This window comes from Leptonychotes weddellii, chromosome 16 (genome assembly GCF_054177405.1).
Source record: "Leptonychotes weddellii isolate Sample4059 chromosome 16, ASM5417740v2, whole genome shotgun sequence".
NCBI lineage: Eukaryota > Metazoa > Chordata > Mammalia > Carnivora > Phocidae > Leptonychotes > Leptonychotes weddellii.
The window spans coordinates 37,667,959-37,685,460 of record NC_138384.1 but is presented as its reverse complement, the minus strand read 5'-3'; the positions used below and the strand labels follow the sequence as shown (position 1 = coordinate 37,685,460).

The following is a 17,502-nucleotide window of genomic DNA, read 5'->3' as shown; positions in this document are numbered from 1 at the left end:
CCCCCCCCCCCCCCCCCCCCCCCCGGCTTGCTGGACATAGCCTTGAGAGAGTGATGTGGGTCTACTAGATGGTATATGTGACTAAACCCAGTTATGGCCCTGATCTAAACTTTTAAGATTTGGCAGGTGGGTGCAGAGATCTAGGTGTCTTACAACCCAATGAAAAGCCTTGAAAAGTTCCCTTGCTTCTTAAACCTGCCACCTACCAACCTGGAGTGGCCACCTTTCCCCTTTCTGCTCTCTGCATAAGGGGGCTGGTTTCTGATTGCACCTGAGAAGCTCCCAAGGAGTTTGTGAAACAAGAGGTAGGGAGGGCAGCATCCAGGACAATATCCAAATTGGTGGGCTCAGCTACTGTGCCAGTCAGCTGCAGCAGTGTCTGGACCCCACCCTGAGAAGACTCTAGCCAGGATCTGATGTGAGGACTACAGAACCAAACCAAAGCACTGAAGAGCTCAGAATCATAAGGCTACCCTCAAGAGCAAAACCCAGAGTTCAGGTGGTTGGACCGTTCAATATGCAATGGGGAGTCTGAGATGGTTGTAGACAAGGAGGGTGCACTAATAAAACTGGGATTTCAGACAGATCCCCCTGGCTGCCATACGAAGGGTGGATCAGAAGGGGAGATTGGGCTGAGAGCCTAGGAGGTAAGCAGCCAGAGAAGGGCCATGTTAAGGCTGCGAGGAAAAGCCTCCCAAGAACTATATTTCTGGATTCTAGCTTCCTTCTATCACCTGTTACCCGAGGGCCCTGGTCTCTGCAACTGCTCAATGATGATCTATCTAGGTGGCTCAGTCGTTAAGCGTCTGCCTTTGGCTCAGGTCATGATCCCAGGGTCCTGGGATTGAGCCCCACATCGGGCTCCCTGCTTCTCCCTCTCCCACTCCCCCTGCTTATGTTCCCTCTCTTGCTGTGTCTCTCTCTGTCAAATAAATAAATAAAATCTTAAAAAAAAGAAAGAAAGAAAGAAAGAAAGAAAGGATGATCTATCTACTCCAAGCCCTTCTATCCTGGGAAAATGAGGAGCCCAGGAACTGCTGCAGAACACAGAACAAACCAGTTCTGTGTTGGCCAGTTTCCCAGACTGTCTACCTGGCTTCAAAGCCAGAACAAGGGCCTCTAGAACCCGGTGAACGTGGTATTGGTAGACAGTTCCAGAGAGAGAGAGAGATGGAGGCAGAAGCAATGTTCCAAATACTGTTTACTTCACTGAAACCTGGAGGCGGGGAAAGGGTATGTGAATGTCTGGGGCACCAAGCCTAGGAGTGCACGTTGACAACGGCGACATAGAGGGCCAGGGTGCTGAGGGCCAGCAGCCCTGTCACCACTGCCCGGGCCAGCAGTGCTGTCCAGCTGCCCAGGGAACAGAGGTGGACGAAGGTCCTGTGGGGAAACATCACCATGAGAGAAGGAGAACAGATAACCCACCCCCATTTGGACCCACCCTCAAACCCCGCGCAGCTCACTCCATGACAAAGGCCTTGTAGACGCTGAGGAACATCAGCAGGAGTACTGCTGGCCGAAAAGTGTGGTACAGGTCGTAGCGTGTTATCATCCAGACCTGGGCAGATGCGACGATGTAATGGACCTGCAGGGAGGCAGGAAGTCAGGGCCAGGCCTCGGGGGGAGAGCACAGCCACTGGACAAAGGTGTGTGGGAGAGCAGGACTGCGTACCAGACTGATGTTGGAGTCAATGCTCATCTGGATGTACTTCCAGTCAAACTCAATGCCCCGGGCTCCAACCCACAGGGGGATGCAGCTAAGGAAGGCAAAGGGAGGGATTCTCCAGCACCCAAACACCCTCAGCACTCAGAATCTGAGCCCCCGCCCTCCAGCACCTCCCTAGAACCCAGGTGTCCTTTCTCAGGAATCTGGGCTCCAGGCTGCTGCACACACCGGGACATAATGAGCTCGGCGGTGGCCCAGCCCAGGGCAGCAACCATGATCTTGTACTCCCCCTTGCCTGCATTCCGGGACATGACAAGGTTTAGGCCTATCAGGTCTGCCACATCCACGCTGGCCTTCATGAACTCCTGTGGGTCAGGTTGAGGCTTGAGTGAGCACAGATGCCAGGGGGCCCCATTCCTGCACTCCCTCCCCCTTCCTTGCCCCACTCACCCCAATGAAGTCATAGATGCCGCCTTCCCAGGTGGGAAAAAAAGTGGCCAGGAACAGCATCTGAGAACAGAAAACAGAGATCACTGCAAGGAGAGGAGAATAAACCAAGTGGATTATGTAGGAAGTCAGTGTGTATGTGGAAGGTAAGGCTCTGGGGTTCAGGGGAACCCTTGCGGAGAGGGGCCACCAGAAGGGGGACGAGATTACAGGATCAGGGGAGAGAGACGGTTGGGGTCTGAAGTCTGGGTTCTGTGGTGATCCCAGGCGATCGGGTCAGGCATGGAAGTGCCAGAGCGAGCTACCCCAGCAGGGTTAGCAGCACAGTGTGGACCCTGGCTTACTTCGCGCCTCCTCAAAGTACAAAACGCTCCACCACACAACTGAGTTTTCCCAATTTTACTAAAGTGCTATACAAAAGTTGCTTGGAGACCTCTCCCCAAGTTCCGCCCCTTCCGGAGCACGTCTTCCAGGGTATTCCCGGGGGGGCCCGGGCGCCCTCACCTTGCACAGCTGCACGAAGAGGTAGGTGACCCCGGCCTGCACGCACTTCCAGAAGGCGTTGTACTCAGACCTGCAGGAGCGGGCGGTGAGGCTTAGCCCGGGCCCGCGCCCTCCCGCCCGCGGGCGCCCCGCACTCACAGGCCGCTGCACTTGTAGGTGATGAAGTAGGGGAAGTAGGCCAGGGCGAAGCAGTTTCCGAAGTGGAACAGGGTCATGGCGCCGGCCGCCCGGGACCCGCCGGAGCGCGGGTCTCACCCTCCGCCTGCCTGGCGCCGGAGCCCGGGGCCTGGCGCCCACCTGCCTCCGCCGCGACCCGCGCGGCCTTCTGGGAGCGGGAGGCCGGCCGGCCGGCGCCGGCGCACTGACGTCACGGCCCGCGGCCGGCCCTCGGAGCCTGCGCGGCCCCAGTGCGCCGGCGCGGAGCCACGCTCGGAGGCGAGGCGCGGTGGCCGGTGGGCGCAGGTGGAGCGCGTCTCCGTGCGGGGCGCGCCGTGACCCCGTAGTGACCGGCGCAGACACACGGGCGCGGCTGTGAGCATTCTGCGTTTTTATTTCCCAGCAGGGCGCCCTCCTTCCCCGGGGGAGGCGACAGCGGGAACGGGAGATACGGGTTCCAGCCGGGAGCCCGGGGAAGCGGAGGGGCCGTCCTGCTTCACTTGTCGCGGCTGAACATGTAACGGAGGAGGTCCACCACCCGGTGACTGTAGCCGTATTCGTTGTCGTACCTGGGGAGGGAGGCGGCGGGTCAGGGGAGTCCCTCCCGACCGCTCCTGGCCCGCCCCCCACGCCCCCGGGCCCCTCCTCCCTCACCAGGAAATGAGCTTCACGAAGTTGTCGTTGAGCGCGATGCCGGCTTTAGCATCGAAGATGGACGAGTGGGTATCGCCCACAAAGTCCGTGGACACGACCTGGGCATCGGAATTTCAAAGATAAGCATGGGTCGCGGAGCAAGGTCCTCCAGGAGCCCAGGCCCCGACTCTTAGGTACATGGGCACATCCCTTCATCTACGATATCTGGTGGAGCCCTGCTTGTGTCCAGGTTCTGGGGACCGTGTGAGGAAGGCACGCGGGGGCTTCGCCTGCGGCCAAAGGACGGAGACCGCAGACACCCTGACGCTGCACCAGTACATGCTGGCAATGACGCCGGCCTTCATCATGATGGTGGGCCGCAGAGAGGCCCTCTCGGAGGGCACACGGTGAGGCTGGGTCTGGATGTCTAGGAGGATCTGGTCACCTCGGGCCCTCCGCAGTGCCTGACGTGGAAGGAGCTACAGCATAGAGGCCCTGAGGGATTGGCCTTAGTGGTGTATGAGGCCACAGGGGAGGGTTTTCAGGAGTGGGACAATGTGATCTGCTTTCCGTAAAACAAGAGGTCCTGGTGGCTGTGTGAGAGCGGAGCTGCAGGAGCTAAAGCAGAGACAGCACCAGAGGATGGCACGACTGGGAGCAAAGGCTTGGTGGGGGAGCCATTGTCTTGTTCACTAAGCTTGTATTGAGCACCTGCTGGGGTGCCAGGCCCCGGGACAATCAATGGCTGGAGCCACTGAGTCCCAAAGCCCCTGCTTTCTTGTGGTGTACATGCTAGCAGGGCCAACAGGGACTATGGAATGAAATTTCAGGTAAGGGAAAGGGCCAGAAAGAGAGTATCTTACTGAGGACAGAAACTGAAGTAGAGACTTGGAGGAGGTGAGGGCAGATTATGTGGCCACCTGGAAGAAAAGCTACCCAGACCAGAGCAACAGCAAGTGCAAAGACCCTGAGGCAGGAAGAGCAGACCTTCCCAGCCCTGCAGTCCCTGTCTTGATACATGGTGAGCGGCTCTTTGGTAAGTGGAAAATCATGTTTCCTCCCCAGAGGGCTCCTCCCATGGTCCCCCTCCTCAGTCCCTACCTCATCCTCTGTGTAGGCAAGGATGCCAGCCATGGGCCCTTGGGCTGCTGCTTTTATGGCGTCTTTGATGGCCTCGTACGCGGTAGGCTGGGCCAGGCGGCAGGTCAGGTCCACGACAGATACGTCTGGGGTTGGCACCCGGAATGCCATTCCTGTCAGCTTCCTGGAGAATCCCAATTAGGGGTGGGAGTCAGAACCCAGGACCTTTCCATCCATCCCACGTTGTCTCTACTTTCCCCTCAATAGACACTTCAGGGATTGGGGGCCAGTCCAGTCCTCCTGGGGTGTACCCCTGACCCTGGTGGCAGCTTTCTGCCCTCATACCCTTTGAGGTCTGGAATGACTTTGCCAACGGCTTTGGCAGCCCCCGTGGAGGCTGGGATGATGTTCTGGTGGGCACCCCGCCCGTCTCGCCAGGCCTTCTTCGATGGCCCGTCCACTGTCTTCTGGGTGGCAGTGTAGGAATGAACTGTGGTCTTGGGGAAGAAGAAGGCTGAGGTGAGCCCTTCCTCCTCCGAAGCTCCCCTGCCTTGTTTTCCCAGGCCTGAGGTGGTGACCCAGGTGTGGAGGCTGGTGGGACCACCACAGACCACAGGAGGGCCATGTGCAGGCCAGGGTCCAGCCCTGTCTGCAAGTTGCCCGGTGTTTTAAGAGACTTCACCACTTGGCTCTTCCTCCCGAAACCGTCTCTCCTTGTTCACCCCACACACTAAGCAAGTCTAGGAAGGAGAGGTAGAGTTTCCCTGCCACCCCTCCTGCCTCAGCCGCTCTCTCCAACTCACCATCAGCCCTTCCACGATCCCAAACTGCTCATGGATGACCTTGGCAAGGGGCGCCAGGCAGTTGGTGGTGCAGGAGGCATTGCTGAAACGGCGCGGGTGTGCAAGGGCCCCGTGAGGTGAGTCGCAGAGCCAGCCCTGCACCCTCCCCTCCCTCTCGGGTGATGCACACAGGCCTGGTTTTGTGGAAGTCAGGTTGGGGATGAGTGGGATCACTGGGGGTGCCCCAGAGGTATGGCTGGGGAAGCTCCCCAAGCGTGTTCTCCAGGAGTCCTACTGTTCTGTTAACATGAGGGCGTTAGGGCTTTGGGAAGGGAGGTGTGAAGCAGCACCAGGGGTCTCCTGGGAGTGGGGGTGGAGAGAGGGAGGCTGGCATTTCCTCTGGGTGCCACCCACACACTTCAGAATGTTGCTGCCCGTTACCTGACAACTTTCATGGAGCCAGGATTATAGTTCTTCTCGTTTACTCCCATGACAAATATGGGCGCATCGGGTGAGGGTGCAGAGATGACCACACGCGTGGCACCAGCCTCGATGTGGTCCTAGAGGAGGAGCACAGGTGTCGGGGGGCCCTTTGAGGGCCACCTCCACACCCCCTCTCCCTGCGCAGCCCTGGGCATCTGTCCCCCCACTTACTGAAGCCTCCTGTAAGGACAGGTACACGCCTGTGGACTCCACCACAAAGGGGTTCCCGACAGACTTCCAGGGGATATCTCGGGGCTGCTTGCTGTGGAGGGGTGGCAGCGCCCGAGTCAGTCTCTTCCTGCACGGCCTGGCCTTCGCCGTCATGGCCTTCAGCGTTCCAAAGGCTGACTGGACGCCTTCCTGCCTGGCCTGCAACCGTCTCCCCCTCCACCCCCGCCAGCCCAACATCCTAGCTGTTGGGAGTCCACCCTGCTGGTCTCCCCTTTCATCACTGACTCCACCTTGCAGGCCACTTTTCTCTTCTTGACTCGACCGCCCCTGTTGTGCCTTCCTGACTCAGGCCTCTGCCCCCGCAGTGGGACCATCCCTGACTGCTCCCAGCCCAGGTCGGGCCCATTCTACCTATGCTGCTCAGAATGCACCCCAGGAAGGTGAGGCCTGTCCCGCTGCTTCTCGTCCCTGCCCTGGCAACCTCCCCACTGTCCTTGCCCCTCCTTACCACGCGGCTCCTGCACCAAGGGCCTGCTGCTGGAGCCTGGGCAGCTCCCCGAAGACTCGCTGCAGCCCCGGGAGCAGCTCCCGGGGGGAGGACTGAAGCCTGAGGCAGCCCCCGGGCCAGCAATGGATAGTGGTTTACATTGGAAAGGGAAAGGAGGGCCGCCTGGGTGGCCAACTCTTGGTTTCCACTCAGGTCATGATCTCGGGGTCATAGGATCGAGCCCCGTGTTGGGCTCCCTCTCAGCCTGGAGTCTGCTTGGATTTCTCTCTCCCTCCCCCCTGTTCTCTTTCTCTCTCTCAAATAAATAAATAAATCTTAAAAGAGAAAAAGAGGGAAAGGAGATTTTGTTTCCTGTTTGAGAAGTTCGCATTTCTACTCGATAGCAAATGTTTGTATTTGAAACATCAAACATCTAGATGTTGTTTACTGCTTGGCTTTAGCCAACAAGCAATAAATGACTTTTTTCTCTCACACGGTTTATCACAACAGTGGTTGTTCTCTGATGATTTGTTAGCATCTGTCGTGTCTTCTAGACCACTGTATGCCACTGAGCCTGCTCCCGCATAGGGTTTCAATCAGTGTTGGTGGGTTTTGTTTGTTAACCATTCTACCCAAGTTTACCGAACACCTGCCACATGCCCATGTTCTAAGTGCTGTACCTGAATTGACCCCTTGAATCCTGGTGAGCTGTGGGGTAAGTACTGTTACCGGCATTTCTCAGAGGAGCCAGCCCCAGGGCAGAGGGGAGGGGAAAAGCCGGCATCCTAGAAGACCCCAGCCCCTTCTCTCGGCTGTCCTGGGCGCTGCCCTTCTGCCCAGAGGGCTGTTTTGAGGATTCCGTTCATTCATTCTTCCAGGAAGTATTGAGTCTCCCCAGAGTCTGCGGTGCCAAAGCAGTGATAGCGACGCGAAGCGAAAGGGCCCTCCTGGCGAGGAGGCTGTGGCTTTGCGGGGAATGCCCTTCCCAGTGTCCCCACACACACCTGGTACCTCCGGCTTGCTCTCTGCTACCGCTGTGGGGGCTGTGAGCATCATCCCCATCAGATGCCCTACGCAACTGAGGCCAGGACAAGTTCAATCTCTTGCCCAAGGTCACCCAGATAGGAAAGGGTGGAGTAGGGGTAAAGCATGAAGCAACATGGCTTGTACTGAGTGCCCGGAGAACACCGTGTAGGGACGGTGGAGCGCTGCTGGAGTCACCAGAGAAGCAGCACCTGGGTGCGGGGTGCCCGTTGAGGGGGCAGCCGTGTGGGGACCAAGAAGGCAGGGAGAATGCCCTGGGTGGCAGGAGCGCCCGGCCGAGTACCGAAAGGACGGGATGGCTGAGCAGCTCTGCTGGGATTGTGTTTGGCGTTAAGATTCCAAACTTGGGTCCAGCAGCTTCTCATCCGCATGGAGTCTCCAGTCCCTGCCTCCACCCGCCCTCCCACTCCCACACACAGCGCTGAGCACCTCATCACAAGCCCTCCTGCCCGCAAGTATAAGCCGCGGGGCTGGGAGAGGCTGCGCCCCAGGGCAAGTTCCCCGGGGGGAGTGCGTGGGAAAGTCGCGTGCCGCCCAGCGTCCAGCAGTGGCTGCTAATTCACGTTAGGAAGGTAAAGTACGGCCCGGGGCTGGCCGGGGCTGGCCAGAGTGGGTGGGATGGCCGAGTGGGTGGAATGGCCGGGGATGGCTGGAGTGGGTGGGATGGCCAGAGTGGGTGGGATGGCCGGGGATGGCCGGAGCGGGTGGGATGGCTGGAGTGGGTGGAATGGCTGGAGTGGGTGGGATGACTGGAGTGGGTGGAATGGCTGGAGTGGGTGGGATGGCCAGAGTGGGTGAGATGGCCAGAGTGGGTGGGATGGCCGGAGTGGGTGGGATGGCCAGGGATGGCTGGAGTGGGTGGAATGACCAGAGTGGGTGGGATGGCCAGAGTGGGTGGGATGACATGGAAAGGCAGGGGGCAGCGCATGGTGTTGGGGGCCGCAGCAGGAGCTGGGATTTTATTCATGGGGGGATGGGAAGCCATTGGAGGGTTTAAATACGGGAGTCACCAAGGCCAGTTGATGTTTTTAAAAGGCCTCTGGCTGCTGTTTAGGAACAGGGTGGAAAGGGTTGGCTAGATGGCGGTGCCATTTCCTGGGGAGGGAGGTGACTAGGTTTGGGGGTTGAAGGAGAATCAGAAGATGAGTGTTAAACATATTGAGTTGACATGCCTGTGAGAAAACATGTAAATGTGTGTTAAAAGTATTTTGAGTAGAGTGGGACACCTTTTTAGATTAATGCTTTTTTAAGCATTTTAGGGGTCAGGGACTTCTCTGGGACCCCTCTCTGCCCCAGTACCCAGAGGCAAGCGCACACACAATTTGGGGGATTCTGGACTCAGGCCTCCGCCCCCCAGTGTGAGAGGTTGGAATCCCATTCTAGTCCTCCGCACAGCCCCAGTGTTAATCTGCTGCAGGCATGCTTACCACTGGAAGACGCTGATCTCCTGGTTGTCCACCACCAGTTTTCCGTTCCTGTACTCCACACTCCCCTTGTACCGGCCATGGGTGGAGTCATATTTAAACATGTACACCTGTGGGCGACAGGAGGGCTCCCAGTCTTGGGTGGCCAAGGGTGGAGGAGCCAGCATCCCTAGGGAGTCCCCATCTTGGTGAAGGTTTCACATGGCATCGGGAGCCTTCCACGGAGCTCTCCTCCCCACTCTGGTCCCGCCTTTCCCAGTTCTCCCCTCTGCTGGCTGCTCACCATATATTCCGGGTCGATGAATGGATCGTTCACTGCCACCACCTTAACACCCTTCTCCATGCAGGCGCGGAGCACCAGGCGACCGATGCGTCCAAATCTGTCCAGGGACAAGGGTGGTGGGGGTTGTGCTCAGAATCCTCGCCGCCGGCAGGCAGAGGAGGGGATGGGAGAGAAAGGGATAAGGGAGGAGGTGCACCCTAGGTGGCTGGGGGGGACTCCTCAGTCTGGGGAAAGAAGGCAAAGTGCGGGCACTGTCCTCTCTTGCCCAGATGTCCTCTTCAGCCTCTTAACCGCTTTTCCTGCTTCCTCTTCCCATCCATCGCTCCCTCCTATTCCTGACCTTGTAGCTGGATCGATCCTCTTAGAACTTCAGGTCAGAGTATGTCACTTGGCCTGAACACCTCCATGGCTCTTAATCAGTAAAACCAGATCCAGACTGCTTACCGCCCCTGCCAGCTTCCCACCTCCCTCCCCCTTCCTCCCTTGCTTGCTCCGCATACTGACTTCTTGCCCGCTCTTTGTGTGCTGAGCTCAGAGCTGGCTACCGCTGTGCTCCCCAGTCTCACTGGACTTCCACACTGTTCACAACACGCATCACTGAACTGTTGTGTTCCTTCTTTGATTGCTGTCTTCCCACCGGAATGTGAGCTCTCTGAGGATGGAGCCCTGTCTGCCTTTTCCCTGTGTTTCTTAAGGGTGGGCAGAATGAAGGCACTGATGGTGAGAAATGGGGAGATGCCCCAGGCAGCCACCAGAGGAAAGGCCGGGCCCTAAGACTTCAGGAATGGCTTGCGCTAGGGCCAACTCACCCATTGATGCCCACTGTCAGCTTCTGAACCACAGCAGCCTTCTTAGGTTGAGGAAGTGGGGATTCCTCCTTGACTGGCTCAGGTTTGGGCTCTGGCTCAGCCTGGGGCTCCTGCTCTGTCTCAACCTTGGGCTCCGGTGGGGGTGGTCTTCTGGTCACTGTTGGGGGTTGGGTGGGGGCAATGAGTTGTGCCATCACGGTGGGAGAGAATGAACCATTTTGGCCACTCAGAACCTGTTGCTGGCTCCTGGCTCCTGGCCCCTGGCGGCTAACCATCTAGCTGTTTCCCCAACCTACCTGATCCACACAATGAGTAGGGGTGGGCTTGCTTTAAAATACCAATGCCAGGGCCCCTTCCCCGGAGAGTCTAACTCAGTGCACATGTCTTTTTAACAATCACTTGGGGTCATATTGTCTGTGCCTCAGTTTCCTCCTCTGTAAAAGGAAGATGATAGTACTTCTCTCTGAGAGTCACTGTGATGATTAAGTGAGGTGATAGAGGTAATGCTTATGAGAGAGTCTAGGAAACAGTCCACTTACATGAGTATTTCAAAGATGGTTTCGCAAACTCGTCTGATAATTGTTCTAACCCAGCGGACCCCAAGCTGTTATGATAAGAACCCCGGGGTAGGCCTCTTCCCAGGGAAATCTGACTCAGTGGGTCTACACTGAGGCTCAGGAATCCTGGTTCTAAAAGTACTCCAGGTGATTTTTATCCTCAGAGTAGTTAGGAAATAGAGGAAACCCACGCCAGCTTCTACCTCTCCAAACCTACACACTCCCACTCCCGGACTGCATTTGAAACCCCCACGCGCTTGGAGGTGTGCGAGCCGGGCTGCCCATAAGGGCCTGAAAGAGGGGGGGAGACGTGGAGTCTGCAGTTGGATGTGGGTTGCGGGGGCGGGGGGGGGCGCTGGCCAGCAGAGGGTTTCCAGCTGGGAATCAGGCCTGACTCTCACCCCCTGCTCCGCCGCCTGCCAGCTGTGTAGTCCTGAGCAAGTTAATGACCTCTCTGGCCTGTTTGCTGGTGCCATGTCTGACCTTCTGCCTGGGGGCTACTGTGAGGACTCAGATCACACCACCCATTAGGTGCTGATGTCAACAGAGGGAGGAAGTTGCTACCAAGAGTATTTGTGAGGAAAGGAAGAGAGGAGAGGTTGGAGTTGGGCTGGAGGAGGAAGGTGGTTGCTCTTGGCGCCAGGGTCAAAGGCACTGGGAGGTGGTGGGGCTAGAACCATGGGCCAGCTGGTCTGTGGGTCCGCCTGGCCTCCAGGGGCTGCCGCAGACCACGTGGCCTGAGCCTGGGCTGTGGGTTTCCTGCGGCAATACCAGTTCCTAAAGGTATTATGAGTGTTTATTTGAGGCAATGACCCTGTGGTTTTGGGGACCCTAGGATGTTTGCGTTCCTGGGGGGGGGCGGTTCTGCTTCCACGATCACGAAAGGGGGAGATTTGTCCACGGGGGTTGAGTGGGAATCTGAGCCCACTCCTCGACCTTTCAAAAGAAAACTCAGGTGGTTCTCCTCTCCCACCTTCCCCCAGGCTTCCTCTCTCCTCCCCGCCAGTCAGGGGTGGGGTGCCTGGGCTGGAGGAAAGCTGCTGCACTGGGAAGGAAGAGCCTGAAGGGCTTCAGTGATGCAGCATCACCTGGGAGGTGAAACAAGAGCGCAGGCGCGCTCTCCTCATTCGGATGCCGCTCCCGTTTCCTGGGCGCGGCCATGGGCTAGGTGCTGGGCGGAGCTCTTGGGTGCACCAGCTCACGGAGTGCTGTAAGGCATGCGCTAGAAACCCACCATACAGAGGGGAAACCGAGGCCCGAGGTCACAGAGCAAGTGCTGAGCAGGGAGGAGGTTCGCAGCCGGGCGGGGCGCTGCTTCTTGGGGGTCCCTCCCACCGCCCCCGACCCTGGCGTCCCGCCCACCCCGGCCGGCGGCCAGTGCGGGAGCCGCGAGGGAATGCGGGCTGCCCTCCAGGCCGACCTGGGTTCACCCGGCTGGTGTGTGTGCGCACCTCTGGCTGCATGGGGCAGGGCTGCCCAGTGGGAGCCAGCAGGGGACTGAGTCCCAACTCTGCTGTTCCGGTGCTGAGAGCCCGAGGGAGGCGGCGGCTTGCGCTCTCTTACCTCTGGTGGCCGCTCCGTGAGTGGGGACAGTAAACACACTGGCCCCCCCGGGGGGTGCGCGCACGCCTGGCATGTGCTTGGCGCGGCCCTGGCAGGTTGCTAGCGCCCAAGAGGACAAAGCCCACCAACTCCTGAGCGGCCCTTTGGCGCTGGGCGACGGGAGCGTCCATCCCTAGAAATGCGCCCTCGTAGACGCGGCGCCGGCCCCTGCTTCCGTCCTTCCAACGCTTGCTAGCGGCGCCAAGGCAGGTGGAAACCCGCTCCCTGGCCCGCCACCATCGCCACAGAAACCACTGGGCGGGCAGGGCAGGGGTAGGGAGGGTGGGGCGCGAGGGAGGAGGGAAGGGGCGCCTCAGTCCGCCTCCTGCCCCCTCCCTCGTGCACACGGCGAGGCGGGCACGCGCGCTGCAGGGGCTCCCGACCGCCCTGTCTCCCCTTCCCCGGGGTCGGCCCGTCGCCTCCCTCACCGGGGCACGGCTGTCGCAGCAGCTGGACAACGGTGACATTGGTGAGGACGATGTCGCGTTTCGACATGGCCTAAGGTCTCATGGCCTAGCCTCCCGGGGGCCGCTGCGATGTTACTGCGGAGCAGGGCGCCCGGGCTAGTGTGGCCGGAGCTTCTCGCTGTGACGTCACAGTGCCCAGTGATGTCACAGGGGCGGCGGCCAAGAGCGTGACGTCCGCGTGCCAAGCCCCACCGTCCCCAGGCCACCCGTGGCGTCTAGCATAGAATCCAGTTTTTTACTCTGGTCCTCAAGGCCCTTTTCTCTCCCCCTCCCCTTCCTTCTCCCTGGCTCTGGGCTGCTCCTTGGCTAGTTAGCCACCCTGGCTGTTTTCTCTTGCCTGAAAAGCCCTGCCCTGTCCTTGCTCGGGGGCCTCCTAGTTTCCCTCCGGTTCCACCCTTTCAAGAGGGGCCCTCCTAACTCCCCATGTAAAGTTCTCTCCTTCCTCCATCACTGTCGCCATGGCCTTCACTCCCTCAAATCTGCTCATCTTCCAGAAGCCTCCTCTGACTTCCCTTCCTGGGTTAGATGCTCCTATGTGCAAAGCTACTCTATGGCTACCCTCTCTACAGTTTTTGTTTTCCTCACAGCATATGTCTCTCTCTCAAAATCATCCTGTTTATTCGTTTTCTTGCCAGTTGTCTCTGCCCACCAGACTGTAAGCTCTCGGAGGGCAGAGTGCTTGTCTACCTTCACTTTTGTATCCCGGTGACTAGAAGGTTTGGCGCCTGCAGGTGCTCACTCAGACGCCAGAATGCGTATATAAATATTGCCGCCTCCCGTGTCTTCTGACTCCCAATCTTAAATTTAACTGACCTCCAAGCCAGATCCTCTCACTGCACCCTGTTCTTCTCCTTGTGGCTTTTCATGTAGTTTGTCATGATCTACTTACTGATTTACATGCTCATTGTGTCCCGTTGTTCAGCACGGGGCCTCTGCTGCCACCTGGAACTGTGCCTGGCACAAAGCAGCTTCTGGGGAAGAACAGGACAGATGGCTCTTTCCTCTAACGCACTGGGGGTGGGGGCTCATTTGCACATCTGTGATACACAGATAGGCGCCTTCATCTGCAGGGCTGGCTGACACACAGCTGTGACCAAGATTTAGGGGGTGTGGGGGTTTGGGCCAGGAAGGAGTCATCATCCCGGACAGAGGTGTGGAAGCAAGAAGGGGCAGAATGACATAACCTCTTCCTTCCCTGAGTCTTCACGGGAACTCAGTTCACCAAGCACCCACAATGGGACAGGGTGAAGATGAGGCTCTCCTGCTTGGATGGTCCAGAGAGGTGGAACTGAAAATAAATCGGTGTACAGATGGGGAATTTCAATGGCCCAAGACCAAAATGCAGGTATTAATTAAACAAAGGGGGAGAAACTTAACACATATGATGGGGGTTGGGGGGAGGCGGGGCGTGGAAAAGCACACAAATAAAACTAGGACTAAAAAGGGATCAATTTTGTACAACTTTACAATAATAGATGTGAAAAGCTAGATGCAATTAAAAATTTTCTTAGAAAATATAAAGGAGCACCCCCGGTGCAAACAGAAATGGCAAATCTGAGTAGGCCAATAACAAGAGAAGAACCGGAGTTAAGATCTATCCTCCCCAAGGCTGATTCAGATCCAGATGACTTTATGGGCAGGATCTGCCAAAAAGCATCGGGAACTGGTGCGGGTCCTATCCAGAGTGGGGAAGTCGGGTGGCAGTTCTCACGCGGAGGGGTTCTGGGCAGGGCACGTGCTCCGAGGCCCCACGAGCTGGCCAGCACACTTCCTGGGAGTGCTCTGTGGGAGGGCCCTGACGCTGGGCCATGGAAACCTCCTCCACTCGCTCTGGAAAGGCAGCAGGCTCACATTACCCAAACCAGCGGAGGGCGGCAAAGAAAGGACAACTCCAGGCCAATCTCTTATGGGGACAGACGCCAAAGTCCTGAATCAGTTAGTGGCAAATGGGAATTGGATCTAGAGGGACCCGGGCCCGGATGACAGAAGACGGCGGGATGGGCCGAGAGAGGGGTGGAAAGAGAAGATGGGAGTACATTTCAAAAGGAGAAACCCCACCTCTCCATCTCAGGATGGATTAGGATTCTGCAGGTCACCACCCACCCCTCCCCACCCTGCAATCCCCTGGCATGGGAAACTCCCTCATTTAGGCACTGGACAAGGGCAGGAGAGCCACACCTGAGGTTGCCCAGGGATTTGGCTTTGTCCCTGGAGCGTGAAACTGGGAAACAGATTTAATGAACTCAAGCTTGGAGAGGTGGCGTGATTAGTCACCCTCTATAGGCAGTGCCTAGAAATGGCAGAAGCTCCTGGGTCTCTGGGCCTGGGTGTCCAGGACCTGGAGTGGAAGTGTGGGTCTTCTGACGGGAGTGGGCCTGGTCACCCTTGTTTGAGCAAAGCCTGAAAACACATGCAGATTCTCACCACACCCGAGCACCCACACACATACCTCTGTCACCCCCGCTGGCTCACACCCTACACATTCCTTCCCACCTGCAATCCCACCTCCACCCCCTCTCTGTCTCTCCCTTTGGCACCCAAACCCAAATATCTTTCATCCCTGCACCTAACTTACCCACCCACTGGCTCTTGTTCTTCTGGTCTCGGCCTGCTTCTAGCCCCAGATAGCTACGCTGCCACAAGACCTCCCAGCCACCACCTGTCCTTCCTTCTGATGACCCTCTTCATGCCCAGGGTAGACTCCTAGCCGTTCCCCTCCAACCCATGCCACCATGTCAATGCTTGGGGCTTTAGGTTGGGACCAAGGAGGCCCCAGGGGGAGGAAGGAAGGAAGGATGAGCCCCTGGCCTCCAGCCCAGGTTCTGGCTGACAGTCTCCCACTGCCCCAGGTCTTCAGCCCCTCCCCGTGGCTGCCCCAACCGGCTTTTCAGGAGACGCTGCGTCCTGTCCCAGCTCATGGCAATCGGTCCTCTGCCCTTGCCCAAGGGCTGGGAAGCAGGAGGCCAAGGTCCCGGCTCCAAAATCTATAAGCCTTCCCAAGGGGCCCCAGGCTGCTCTGGGGACCCAGGCACCCTTCTCTGCAGCACCCTCTGAGACCCAGGCTTGGCCTGTCTTCCCTGGGCTTCCCTTAGCAAGCATACTATGTGTGCTTACATCACATACCTTTTTGGAGTGCTTCTTTAAATCCATCCATTTGTTCAATCTATAAATATTTACTGAACCCCAGGCAATGTTCTAAAAATTGGGGATATAGCAGTGACCAACACAAAAGCCCTGTCCTCTGGAAGTTTACAATCTGATAGATGAGGCAGACAGTATAAAAGATAATTTCGGATCGTGGTAAGTGCTTATAAAAACAAAAGGATGATATCACCCAGGATAACTGAGAGATGGCCAGGGATGGTGTTTTTTTTTTTTTTTTTGTGGTGACATTTGAACCAAGAACAGACTAAGAAAGAACCCACCATGTGAAGATGTGAGTTCTGCTTTCCAGGCAGAGAGGACAGCATGTGCAAAGGCCATGAGGCGGGAATGAGCCCGGTATATCTGAGGACCAGGGAGAAGACCTGTGGGGCTGGGACGTAGTAAGCGTAGGGGGGTGTCAACGAGAACAGTGAGTTCTGTTGATGTCAACTTGAACAGTGAGTCTCTGATGACTCCCTCAACTCCCCAAGGGTGCTCTCCTCCCCCCTGACGGAGCCTCCCATTTTCCTAGACTCTTGCTGCTGGGGAAACTGGATCCTTCGATCCCCTGAGAGGAGTGAAGAACTAGGCCTGGGTCCTGGGGATGGGGGTGATTGAAGGTGAGGTTGGGAGAGAGGAGGCCTGGATAGTGGGTGAGGAATGAAAAGAGGAGGTGGTTGGAAGGGCAGACATCTGGGCTTTGGGGTGGAGGGCCTGAGCTGGGCAAGGAGCAAAGATGCCACGTGAGTGTTCTCCATTCATGACTCACCTCTTCCTCCTCCTCTTCATTGCTCAACTCAAGTTCCCTGGGAAATACGTCCCTGACTGGGGACCAAGTCAGTGCCTCACAGGGGTAACTGAGTCATGAGGGGTGGAGAAGAGAGAGGGAGGTAGAGTATAAATAGCAGCTTTGCTTCCCTGGCTCCTCTCTGCATCCTCCCCACCCTTCCAACAACATGCACCTTGCCAGTTTGGTTAGCTCCTGCTCCCTCCTATTGCTATTGGGGGCCCTTCCTGGATGGGCGGCCAATGATGACCCCATTGAGAAGGTCATTGAAGGAATCAACCGAGGGCTGAGCAATGCAGAGAGAGAGGTGGGCAAGGCCCTGGAAGGCATCAATAATGGAATCACTCACGCTGGAAGGGAAGTGGAAAAAGTTTTTAATGGACTTAGCCACATGGGGAGCCAGGCCGGCAAGGAACTGGACAAAGACGTCCAGGGGCTCAACAACGGCTTGGACAAGGTAGCCCATGGGATCAACAGTGGCATCGGACAAGCAGGAAAGGAGGCAGAGAAATTTTCTCATGGGGTCAACAGCGCTGCTGGACAGGTTGGGAAGGAGGCAGACAAAGTGATTCAGGGGGTTCATCATGGAGTCGACCAGGTGGGAAGTGAGGCAGGGTGGTTTGGCCATGGGGTCCACCATGCTGCCGGGCAGGCTGGGAACGAGGCGGGGAGGTTTGGCCAGGGGGTCCACGATGCTGCGGGGCAGGTTGGGAACGAAGCAGAGAAGTTTGGTCAGGGGGTCCATCATGGGGCTAACCAGGCTGGGAAGGAGGCGGAGAAGTTTGGTCAGGGGATCCATCATGGGGTTAACCAGGCTGGAAACGAGGCGGGGAGGTTTGGCCAGGGGGTCCACCATGCTGCGGGGCAGGTTGGGAATGAAGCAGAGAAGTTTGGTCAGGGGGTCCATCATGGGGCTAACCAGGCTGGGAAGGAGGTGGAGAAGTTTGGTCAGGGGATCCATCATGGGGTTAAC

The 17,502-nt window shown here is 57.6% G+C and overlaps 3 protein-coding genes and 1 long non-coding RNA gene across 9 annotated transcripts in view; 2 read left to right on the top strand and 2 right to left on the bottom strand.

Annotated features, from left to right (window-relative positions):
- Nucleotides 1-1,183: 1,183 nt before the first annotated feature.
- TMEM147 (transmembrane protein 147) lies at nt 1,184-2,959 on the bottom strand. 2 transcript variants are annotated; one of them, XM_006742826.3, is made up of 7 exons: nt 2,759-2,959; nt 2,621-2,690; nt 2,120-2,179; nt 1,898-2,034; nt 1,676-1,760; nt 1,467-1,588; nt 1,184-1,383 (listed from the first exon to the last, which is right to left on the bottom strand). In XM_006742826.3, exons 1-7 carry the CDS (start codon nt 2,833-2,835, stop codon nt 1,260-1,262), a joined length of 675 nt encoding a protein of 224 aa, XP_006742889.1. In that variant the 5' UTR covers nt 2,836-2,959; the 3' UTR covers nt 1,184-1,259. The 2 variants fall into 2 exon arrangements, with proteins under 2 accessions (XP_006742889.1, XP_081662872.1); XM_081806746.1 differs by lacking the exon at nt 2,621-2,690 and having other exon boundaries at nt 2,759-2,952.
- A 193-nt stretch (nt 2,960-3,152) lies between these two features.
- Nucleotides 3,153-17,502, bottom strand: part of GAPDHS (glyceraldehyde-3-phosphate dehydrogenase, spermatogenic) — a 62,341-nt gene continuing 47,991 nt past the window's right edge. Inside the window, exons 1-11 of one of the 4 annotated variants that reach the window (XM_006742825.3) lie at nt 12,560-12,705; nt 9,973-10,129; nt 9,164-9,260; nt 8,884-8,990; nt 5,926-6,016; nt 5,713-5,831; nt 5,293-5,374; nt 4,835-4,986; nt 4,511-4,673; nt 3,431-3,528; nt 3,153-3,345 (exon numbers count right to left, since the gene is read on the bottom strand). In XM_006742825.3, coding sequence (XP_006742888.2) covers nt 3,273-3,345; nt 3,431-3,528; nt 4,511-4,673; nt 4,835-4,986; nt 5,293-5,374; nt 5,713-5,831; nt 5,926-6,016; nt 8,884-8,990; nt 9,164-9,260; nt 9,973-10,129; nt 12,560-12,626 — 1,206 coding nt within the window. In that variant the 5' untranslated portion in view covers nt 12,627-12,705 and the 3' untranslated portion in view covers nt 3,153-3,272. Of the gene's footprint in view, nt 4,674-4,834; nt 4,987-5,292; nt 5,375-5,712; nt 5,832-5,925; nt 6,017-8,883; nt 8,991-9,163; nt 9,261-9,972; nt 10,130-12,559; nt 12,706-17,502 lie in introns of those variants that run through there. The other 3 variants (XM_081806740.1, XM_081806741.1, XM_081806742.1) reach the window with 3 other exon arrangements.
- On the top strand, nt 4,980-6,919 carry LOC145717574 (uncharacterized). 2 transcript variants are annotated; one of them, XR_014140900.1, is made up of 2 exons: nt 4,980-5,408; nt 6,223-6,919. It is a non-coding gene; the product is annotated as an uncharacterized LOC145717574 (long non-coding RNA). The 2 variants fall into 2 exon arrangements; XR_014140899.1 differs by having other exon boundaries at nt 5,947-6,919.
- Nucleotides 13,999-17,502, top strand: part of SBSN (suprabasin) — a 7,555-nt gene continuing 4,051 nt past the window's right edge. Inside the window, exon 1 of the mRNA XM_081806745.1 lies at nt 13,999-17,496. Within this exon, the coding sequence (XP_081662871.1) occupies nt 16,699-17,496 (798 nt within the window). The 5' untranslated portion in view covers nt 13,999-16,698. The remainder of the gene's footprint in view (nt 17,497-17,502) is intronic.